At 45.8% G+C, this 11,164-nt stretch overlaps 1 protein-coding gene across 1 annotated transcript in view; it reads right to left on the bottom strand.

Moving 5' to 3' along the window:
* Nucleotides 1-329: 329 nt before the first annotated feature.
* The window catches only part of maml3 (mastermind-like transcriptional coactivator 3), a 128,556-nt gene continuing 117,721 nt past the window's right edge, over nt 330-11,164 (bottom strand). Inside the window, exons 4-6 of the mRNA XM_039797653.1 lie at nt 7,733-8,002; nt 5,658-5,736; nt 330-4,100 (exon numbers count right to left, since the gene is read on the bottom strand). Coding sequence (XP_039653587.1) covers nt 2,995-4,100; nt 5,658-5,736; nt 7,733-8,002 — 1,455 coding nt within the window. The 3' untranslated portion in view covers nt 330-2,994. The remainder of the gene's footprint in view (nt 4,101-5,657; nt 5,737-7,732; nt 8,003-11,164) is intronic.

Below are 11,164 nucleotides of genomic sequence, written 5' to 3'. Positions count from 1 at the left end.
CGGTCAAAGTTTGGAAAAGCATGGAGCAGCGGAGCCGCAGAAGCGGCAAAAATGCCGCACTGCATTTCCTGCACAAGGAAGGCTCGAACAATCCAAGAGTTCATCTTGACACCGACACGGGGGGGGAGGGGGGGGGGGACTTTCTTTATTTAACCATCCAACCCCCCCCCCCACCCCCGCCACCCCCCCTGGTAAAACTGGGGAACACTACAAACCGAAAAACAAACATCTTCCTGCCGTTGGCCCGTAAAGCGTGAATTATACTGGCCGTTCCCAACCTGGCGCGCGCCATCGTGACGTCAAAATGACGTCTTTTTTTTTTTTTTCCGGGCGATGCGCGACAACGTGGAAACAGGAAGCACGGACGAGTTCGAGGGGAACGTGACGCCAGGACTCTCAGAGCGACCGCAAGTCTCTCTTGTAAACTTCCTGGGTTAAGATTTTCTTTTATGGCGAATGATCTCACCAAGTAGGTCATCCAATCAGATCCAAGCATCGACGTCAATGCCGCTGCCAGTTCTGCCGTTGTTTACCTTTTTCTTCTTCTTCTGGTCCGTAGAAAGAGCAAAGTCGGTAGCATTTCCTCATTAGCGCCACCGCTGTTCACTGCAACTGGTGTCGCGACCACCAGCGCGGGTAGAAATAGTCACGGCGATCCCGTGGCGTCACATTTGCGCGCGCCAGCTGGGCTGCGGCCGGTATAATTCATGCTTTAGACTCCACACAGAGGACTTCTGCTTCACAAACATGACAAAATCAAAAGTACAGAACCTCATTTCGCTTACAGGATGGGCGATGGGCGATGGGCGTGGCGGTAAAAGTTTGTATTTAAAGGGGTTGCATTATACAACATCAACAGCCAGGAGAACACACGTGTTGAGGCCTAGGAGTTAGTTTACAGAGAAGACAAGGCTTTTTTGGTTCGTTGATTACAGCGTCATCCTCCAAACTTTCACTCGGAGCTAAATACAAAGTGACGCGAATACAAACACGCTTTCATTCGTCTTTTTAAGCGAGATCACAAAAGGAAAAGGAAGGAAGGTGTTTTCTTTCCAAGGACTACTGCGTTCAAACCTGCTTCCACACATATTTATTACTCAAACCGTTAGGGCCAAAGAGTGGACAGCTTGTGGACGATGAGTGAAATGGAAGAAAGCTCAGAGAAGGGGAGACGCTGACCTCAGTGGAAGCCCCGATCGTTTTGATGCTAACTGGCGCCGACCGTCGCCATTCTTGGAACCCAATCAGCTGTCTGAAGCTTCTCTACCGTCTATTAAACAAACTCGAGGCTTAGCAGTGCTTCATTTTCCTAGTGAAGCGCTGGAAGGGGGAGGGGAGTGGGGGGCGACTCGTATTTCTTCACAGTAGTGTTACAGTATAGCACAGTTACGTTCTAGCTGGGAGCGAGGGCGTTTTCTAGCTGCGGTGCAAGAGAAGCCGCGGTGTACAGCAGGGCGGGGCCACGGTGATCCACCACCAGCCGTGTCCCAACGGGAGGGAGGGAGGGAGGGAGGGGGGAGGGAGGGAGGGGAGGCTGCGCTGCGACGGGAGGACAGACAAGATTTTCTAAAGACAACACAAACTAAAAGAAGGCTAACTTTTTTTGGATTCCTTTTTTTTTCTTTTTTTTTTTTAAATCGACAAAGACACAACCAGCATCATTGTTAGAGATTAAACACAGCAACAAACAAAACGTGGGTGGGCTTTCAATGAGCTTTTTTTTCTTTTTCTTTTTCTTTCCTTAAAAAGTAGAAGTCACTTGTGGTGCTTGAATACATTCAGTGCCCAGCGATCGTTTCGCCTCGTGTCAGCCTGACGTATGCGATGTGGTCTGTGTCACACAGGCAGAGGGTTAAATGGAATTAGCTCCGTTAGCTGCCGCTCACACATCCGCTCATCCTCCCAGGCTGATGCTTGTTTGTTTGTTTGTTGGTTGATGTGTGTGTGTGTGTGGTGTGTGTGTGTGTGTGTGTGTGTGCGCGTGTGTGTGTGCATGAGCCTTTGAGTCCAAGTGCTTCCTTTAGCTGCCTATTCTCTCCCTCTTTCTCTGCTTTTCACTCTCTTTGTCTTCCTCTGGATGCATACCCGTCATCAACAGCCACGCACAGGAAATGAAGCCCCGCGCCGAGAAAAAAAAAAAAAAAAAAAAAAGCCACTCAGGTCCGTTGCCTAGCAAAAAGCACCAGCACTAGAGGGCATAGTGCGCTTGTGTGGCACAATAGAGAGACATTATTTGTTCTGTTGTGATGTTCACAATTTAAACAGAGAAAGGAGCGCTGAGAGTGTGCAACGAGTCTCTGGAGAGAGGGTGGGAAAGGCGGGAGGAGAGAGGGAAGGAGGATGAGAGAGAGAGAGAGAGACCAAGTGAAGAGAACAAAGTAAGAGTGTGAAGGCAACAGATTTGTGTGTGTGCGCGTATAGAGGGGGCACAAATCTAAGAAAGGAAATGGGAGCGTTGAGAGTGCTTTCTACTCCCTTCAGCTCCTCACACAGTTGAGAGATCTGAAGCACTGAGCTGGGTGGCACAAACACACAAACACAAATAAATTGCTGTCTAGAGAACAAGTCTTCCTTCCCCTTCATCAGTGTGCGGTGTTCAGTCAGCCCCCGCTGAAGCTCGGGCTCAGAGCGCTGTCGTGTAAACGGGGCTCGCTTTCAAACACTGGGACATGAGCAAAATTCATTCCGCGGAGAAAGAGGGAAACTAATGAAACGCACCTCTTCATCTCTATATTGGTTTTTCATTAATATGCACGAGACATAATGATCGCGCTCTCCATCTCACACGCACACAGACAGACAGACACACACACACACAGACACACAAAACATAACACAGGAACTCATTTATAACCTTGCTCATGTTTTACAAAACAAAAACATGCCAGTCCACATCATGTCCTCCTTTTTGTTTGACTCTCAGGTTTGAACATTTGTCCTACTACTTTTAGTTTAGTTCATCCAGTAAAAACTCCGCTCCAGTTTCCCCCTTGGCTATTGGCTCGGGAAAAACTCCTCCATCCAACCATCGCTTGAGTCCAGCTCTGCCCCTGAGCCATCGCCCATTCCGAAGGCTCCTCCCCCTGAGGGCCCGCCCCCATATCCATAGGATGACATGTCCTGATTGGCTGTCCTCTGGTAGCCCGGTGGCTGACCTCCAACCCCTACTCCCCCTGGTCCATAGGGTCCACCTCCTCCCCCCCCTGCCCCTATTCCAGGCCCCCCAGGGCCCGGCCCAAACCCCCCCATCCCACTCATCCCCTGGCCCATCACCCCCTGGTTCATCCCCTGGTTTATGACCATGGGCCGGGGCTGGTTGGTCCTGGGCTGAGCGCCCATGTGAGGGCCCATCATTGGGCCCCCCATACCGGCCGCTGGGTTGCCCACTCTGGGGTCCATTCCCTGGCTCATCCCCTGGCCCGGACCCTGAAAGTGTTGCTTGGCCATGCGCGGGGGTTGACCCGGCTGCATGCCGTAACCCTGGCTGGAGCTGAACCCCACCATGTCTCCTCCCCCAGCTCCTGTAGTCCTTCCGACTCCTCCCCCCATGGCCTGCAGACTCTGTCCTTGCTGCTGCGGCCAGCCACCCGCCGCCATTCCCCCGCCTCCTCCTCCTGCTCCCAGCATGCTTTGTAGTCTCTGAGCTTGGGCTTTGGCGTTGGGAGGGCCTTTGAGGGGTTGCTGGCTCATGGAGTTCATTAACATCCCCTGTCCGCCATACCCTCCAGCTCCAGCACCTCCGGGGCCTCCGGGCATACCCCCGACCCCAGGACCTGCACCTGCCTGCCGGGGCGGCCCTGCGGCGGGGTTGTGCTGCGGTGGAAGACCCATGGAGGCTTGGACACTTTGGCTCTGGTGCTGCTGCTGCTGGTGGATCATCTGGCTCATGGAGGGGTTGAGGCCGTACAGGGAACCCTGGTTGGACCCCTGGTTGCCGTAGGGTAAGCCCATGTCAGTTTGGGGTCCCACGGAGCCCCCTTGGCCCTGTACAGAACTCATCTGGACCATCTGCTGCTGGTTCTGCTGCTGCTGTTGTAGGAGACGGGCGGCCCGTATGTTCTGGAGCGCCTGGCTTCTGGATGCCAAGTCCTGAGGAGGGCCTAGAAGAGGAGAATCAGAGGAGTTAAAAACCAGAGAACAGAGACATTGGAGTTGGGAAAGAATTAGAGAGGCATATTGGGACAGAAATCACAAAGGAGCTGGACTTTCGTAAAACAGCTTTGAAGCCTGTATATTAACTCCACTTAAATCACCAAATGGCACGTAAGACCGACCTAATAAGTCAGTGCTGAGGCAAAGATTTATGTTCCGTGACAACCAGTTTACTCTGGAAACGAATGCCTCCCTCCCAATTTAGTTCAAATCCGACCACGCAAAAATAAAACACACTCAAGCGCCAGCATCTCACTTCCCCACACGTTTTCCTATCAGAGGCTCTGTAGTGGCAGAGCTGAGGAGGTCTGCTAGCGTGGAAATGGCTCTAAATCCTCTAATAAACCCACTTCTGACATCATTCCACTAATCCCTCACCTCACAGCATGGACTGGAACTGTAACAGAGGAGTCAGAACGGAGAGGATCACACACTCCAGACTTGTAAGTAAGTAGGGAGGGAGCACAGTTGGAGGTAATGCAATAGCCGCATCTCTTCCACATATCACTTAATGTAAATATAAGTAAGAGCGGAGAGTATCATTATGTTCTGATAGCAGGTTATACAAGTGCAATCATTGCTTTCAAATCACTGATACGCTGCAGGATAGCTGAACTAACAGATACATTTCTAGGCCAGAGTTTCATGCTGAAGCCCCCTCTTCCTCTCCATGTCATCTCCCAGACTTACAGACTCTCTGATGGCTATAAATGGCTTTGGACTGGACTCTCCTCCCTCTTTGTGTTTTTCTTTTGTCTGTCCATCATCCTCTCACCCACTCCTCTCTCGCTTTCTTTCTTTCTTTCTTTTCTTAACCTCTCCATCTACCTACCAGACCATCTACCTATTCCTCTAGTTGCCAGCCTCCCCCCTCTCTCCCCCTCTCCCACTTCCCTCCTCTCATCCATCTCTCTGACTTCACCGGAACTCTGGGGGATCCAGGACAGACAAGTTGCCGTGGTAACAGGCAGAGCAGGAATATTCTATTTTTTTTTTTTTTTTTAAAGAGTGAGAGAGGAGAGAGAGAAATAGATAGAGAGAGAGAGAGGCTGAAGAGCATCAGAGCGCCAACAGATGTATCTGACAGACCGACCGAGAGGATGAGGTTTGGTTTCAGGGTGATGCTCAGTCAGCGCGGCTGTTTGCATCCATGTTTGTATGTGTTTGTGTGTCTGTCTCTGAATATGTCAGAGAGTGAACTGTAAAATCTGTGAAATGTCTAAGTGTCTTGGCTCTCTACCATGTATACCATACTTGTTGCAGAACAAGTGTGCATGTGCGATTGGAAGCTTTTTTTGGTAAGCATCAGGATGCTCTGCAAAGAACTAGAAACTGATTTACCAAAAATCCATATACTAATGTAGTCATCAATAAAATGCTTTAGAATTCAGGTCTTGCTTTGTTTATTAGAAAATCCATTGAGGTGCTGCCATTCTTATGTTTTTTGCGCAACTTGTGTGCATTGTTGCACAGATGAAATGGATGCATGAGTTTGTGTGTCTCACCTTGGTACTGATTGACTTGGGGGTATGGATTCCTCTGGCCTTGGCCCAGCTGTCTGGGGAGATGCTGCTGCTGTTGGAGCTACACACACACACACACACACACACACACACACACACACACACACACACACAGACACAGACACAATTGTTAAGAGTGTCGGTTAGAAATGTTACATGCCTTCATATCTATTTCATAAATTCAGGTTTGGTATCATTATATGATGATACAGACAAGAAAAAGGGTCACACAAAAAGAACAGTAAACAAAACAGATTTTATGAACATTAAATATGATTAATTAAAGAATGAAATAATGTTTTCAAATGCACACTGAAGTCCTAGCTCTAGAGCTAGTTTATAACGATAAAGCCAAGCTTTTGGTTACTACACCTTCACAGGGGCAAACATATTTGCCTGATTTGTTTTCAGTAAAAACTTGCATTGGACCTGTGCAAGTGTGCAAGCATTCTTTTCTCCATGTTATATTTTCTTGCACCTTAATATTGTGTTGTGAGTGTGGTAAACCTCCAGAAAGTACACTGTCAGAGTCACAACATTACATTCTGAGCGAGAATGGTGCCTTGGCATGGCAGGTATGAGTACAGGGAATGTCCTCAATTTGAATTTTGATAGCTGATCAATCATTTGAGTGATTTATTTAGTATAACTGCTACAGATAGATGTGGCTGAGCAGATGTTTGGTACAGTAGAGTTAAAACTGATTTTTTCTTTGGTGATGTAGATGAGACAGATGTTTGGTAAAGCAGAAGTGGGACAGATGTTTGGTACAGTACAGACAGATGATTGGTACAGTAGAGTGATGTAGATGAGACAGATGTTTGGTACAGTAGAGACAGATGTTTGGTATAGCAGAAGTGGGACAGATGTTTGGTCCAGTAGAGACAGATGTTTGGTAAACCAGAAGTGAGACAGATGTTTGGTATAGCAGTAGTGGGACAGATGTTGGGTACAGTAGAGACAGATGTTTGGTATAGCAGTAGTGGGACAGATGTTTGGTACAGTAGAGACAGATGTTTGGTATAGCAATAGTGGGACAGATGTTTGGTACAGTAGAGACAGATGTTTGGTATAGCAATAGTGGGACAGATGTTTGGTACAGTAGAGACAGATGTTTGGTATAGTATAAAAAAAAAAAGTTTTTTTTTTAAAAAAAAAAATTTTTTTAAAAAAAAAAAAAAAAAATTTTTTTTTTTTAAATTAAAAAAAAAAATTTTTTTTTTAAAAAAAAAAAAAAAAAATTTATATTTTTATAGCAGTAGTTTTTATTTGCATCATGTTTTTTCTCCTACACAAATAATAGCATAACTGATCAATGCTCAAATAGGAAACCAAAGGCAGCCCTGATGCTCTATTATAGCCATAGTTGTGGTGCAGGTATAGAAAATGAAATGGAAAAACTTAGCAAAGCAGCAAATGAATGTGTGCCTGGAAAGCATAAGGTGTTGCTCATTTATATGAAGGTACGATATCCATTTGACAACATTCACTAATGCCCAGCAGGATGCGTTTCCTTTCCAGACACCTATATGTGTGTGTCTGTGTATGTTTTTGCAGATCCAATTAAAACCAACATAGTGAGTGGGGATGTTAAAGTTCAGAACTCTTTAACACTTGATTCCCTCACAGAAAGAGAAATAAAAAGAAAACACCACATTATCACAGCAGGTGGCATGTGACAAAACACACACACACACACACACACACACACACACACACACACACACACACACACACACACACACACACACACACACACACACACACACACACACACACACACACACACACACACACTGCAGAGATGAAAAGGAAGTAGTGAAGAGGGGGCTGGTTGAGGGTAATTATACATGCAACCAGACATCAGTAAGGAAGAGGAGAGGATGAGCTGCTCTGGTTAGAGCTGCAGACACAGACACATATGTAGAGTGTATGAATAAACAAAAATGATAGTTTAATACATGACAGACGAATCACACAGACCTAGCCAATTGGTTTCGTCACCACGCCATCACGCTAACATTACGCTATGAGCGCTCTGATTGAAAAACACTCACCTGCTCGGCCAGGAGTTGCTGCTGCTGCTGCTGCTGTCTCTGCTCTCTGAAGAGCTGCTGTTTCTGCTGCTCCATCATGTGCATCTGCACCCTCTTCTCCTGCTCCATCGCTATCATCTGTTTCATCATGGCCGCCTGCTGCTGGTTGCCCACGTAGCCCGGAGGTGGTCCTGACCCCTGGTTGGGCCCCACCCCTGAGGCCACGCCCCCAGCAGGGTGAGGAGGCGGGATGGCGCCCGGTGGCCGTGACATTCCCACCACACCTTGTTCCTGCACAGACAGAGAGGAGGGGGTGGGGCAGTTGGTCAGTTGGACTGTTGAGCAATTCATCACTTATCAATCAAGCAAGTAAAAGGAATAGTTTAACATATCCGCTAGACAGTCAACATCAAAGGATGTGCCTCGTGGCCCGCCTCATTCTGCCTCCGATGGCTTACCCTGGTATTCTTACCAATGCCCACTCCCCATGCCTAAACCTAACTACGTCGACCATTCTAGCAGATCCGATTCAGGATCTACCAGAGTTACATGAGAAGATGAGACATTTCCGTCTGTTAAATATCATGTTAGCTTAGTATGGTGACTGGAAACAGGGGCAAACAGCTAGCCAGGTTTTACACTTTAGTTTTGATAGATTGTGACTACAGATTGAACAAATGAGATATAACATGTACACTTTAGACATGCTAGGCAAAATCCGGTTCCCTCTGTTTCTAATCTTTGTGCTAAGCTAAGCTCACTGGCTGCAGTAGCTTCATATTTACAATACAGATATAAGAGTGGAGTTGATTTTCTCTTTTAACTTTTGGCAAGAAAGCAAATAAGCTTGTTGAACTATTGCTTTATAGTCTATTTTAATGTTTATATAGCTATAAGGGTAAAAAAAAATGGCTAAATTATCTTTTGTGCACAGCCATTGCTAACTATGCAAACTAGAGGTCGACCGATTAATCGGCCAATTTTGGCATTTTTTTACATAATCGGCATCGGCCAATATCAAGCCGATTAATAGGCAGGCGCATCTGCGGGCAGCCTGGTGTTGTTGTGGAACACGTGTTCGATGCACGCTGCCCCTAGAGTCAATTACATTGACATATATATAAGGTCAATTACCAGCAGAGTGAGCAGACCTCATCCAGTGCCTAAGGAAGGAGCTGTTCCTCGGAGAAAACGGTAATATGCTAATATGGCACCCGTATCTACCGGACCGAATAGCAACGCAGGTTTCTGTGACTCATTTCGGCGCCACTGATATGCCTGCGTTGCTCTCTGATGCTCCGAAAACGAATGTTAGAATAACAGAAACATCGCAGCATGTGACGCTAGTTAACATTACACTCGTCAGCAGCTAACGTTAGCCTACTGTTAGCTAGCAGATGGATTAAACACGATTAAAATGCTGACAGCTAAACGGTGTAGGCCTAAAGTGTGATGTATTTCACTGTATGCTATGACTGTATAGGATCCAACAGCAGTACGTTAAGCAGTGTGCAGCTGCGGTTGTCTACTTGTCTGAAGAACAACACAGACGGTGCGCCGCGGTGCATTTAAAGTTGTTGTAAAATACCCTTTTATACTGGTTATTATTTCGTTCAACAGCAATTTACTAGTGAAATACGTTATTGTTATAAGTTATAGTTATTACATTATTATTAAATCATTTAATTTTGACCATATGGCCTAAAGTAGTTTTCCCCCCTTTTGCGATAATTAGGTTTTGTCCATTTGGCTTTGTCTGTCAACAAACAAAACAAACCAAAAATACATGTTTCAGGACAGTTTTTGGGAAGATGATAGAAACGTTTTTAGCCTTGTATCACTTACAATGCACTGAATTATTAGCTGATTTATAAAACAAATGTTAGATTTTATATCTATACCTATCTATAAAATGACTTGAAGAAGATATTATACAAAAATACTAACTTAACCTTGTATTTTCCCCCTTTTTTAGTCATTAAGTCTGATGGCTGAAAAGAAAACCACCCCCTTATGGCAGCGCTTCACCCAGCCAACACCAAAACAAAGAAATGCTGCTGGTTGCTACTGTGTGTCAGCACTACTATTGTTAAAATGGTCAATTTATTTTATTGTTCTCAGCTGTTTGATAAGTGCTGTTAAGTGCACTAAACTTTATCTTTTCATTGAAAAGTTTATTTGACAAAGTTTATTTTCTTTCTTTCTTTCTTCTTACCCTTTTGTTTATTTATACAATATATGTTTTTACATTATACATGTTTAATGTAAGTATACAAGTGCAGATTGGTGTTCAAGTGTTCAATAAATGTTTTTGTTGAGAAATTTTGTGTATCTTAAGTACTTATTAGTGTTAAATTTTATCTTTCAAATAGAGGTTAAAAACAAGCAAATATTGGCCAAAAATAATCGGCAGCATATATCGGCCATGATTTCAAAAGATCGGCATCGGCCTGAGAAAACCCATATTGGTCGACCTCTAATGCAAACCTCCTATAAGTGCTATTGTCATTGCTCTTTATCACAAGTTTATGTCGCACAATAACATCAGGCACAGAGAGACACTCCCAGTGTTGTTGCCATCTACAGTGGCACCAGTCTGTTTAAACACAGAACAAAAGACACAGTCCAGCTGACTGTGAATGGGAGTGAAATACAAGATAAAGACAGGACTGCCTCAAGATTCAGCTCGTTGGGCCACCCAGAGTCCTCCCAATGGGGCATTGGTTGGTCCTCGCTGCATACATTATCTCCTCATTAGCATATAAAGAGCACTTCCTCCTCCACTCAGCCGTATGCTAATCTCTAATAGGATGAAATGGCCTCCTCTGGCCAATGGGAGGGGAGCGTTTATGAATCTATTAAAGGTTAGACTGCTGAACGAGAGTGGACATCGTTTAGGCCCACCGGCAGTGAGACAGGGGTGAGGCCTGAGACGAGAAGAAAGAATGATTCAGGCCAGTAAAGACAGTGTGTGTGTGTGTGTTTCTGTGTGCACACATAAAAATGCAACAACACACAGCCACCCACAGAGGAACAGACGGTGTACAACAAATCACATTTAACTGCAGGGCAAGAATGAAACAGCAAAAGCAGGATTAGAGTAGCGCATCGTAGCATTGGCAAGAGTCGGCAGCGCATCACTATACTCAATATGTGAAAGAGCCAAAGCTTCATAATCCGTATTGAGGCTCCGCTCTTCTTAGAACGGAGTTAGGTGGAGATAAACCTCATCTATTAGAGCACAAAAAAAACCTGCGGAGCAAACAGAATGGGCTGCTTAAGACTGGCTCACCAGACAGACAGCCAGACCAGACTGATCGATGTTCAGAGCTACGTGTCTCATCTCCGGTTGGCATGTTCCTACCGGACGGCAACGGGGCAGTGAGACGATGAGAGAGGGGAAGGAGCGGCGTAGTGTCAGAAAAGGACCAACAGGTGGCAGTGGTGATCTTT

The sequence above is a fragment of the Perca fluviatilis genome, chromosome 1, assembly GCF_010015445.1.
Source record: "Perca fluviatilis chromosome 1, GENO_Pfluv_1.0, whole genome shotgun sequence".
NCBI classification, from domain to species: domain Eukaryota; kingdom Metazoa; phylum Chordata; class Actinopteri; order Perciformes; family Percidae; genus Perca; species Perca fluviatilis.
This window is presented reverse-complemented; position numbering and strand designations above follow the sequence as displayed.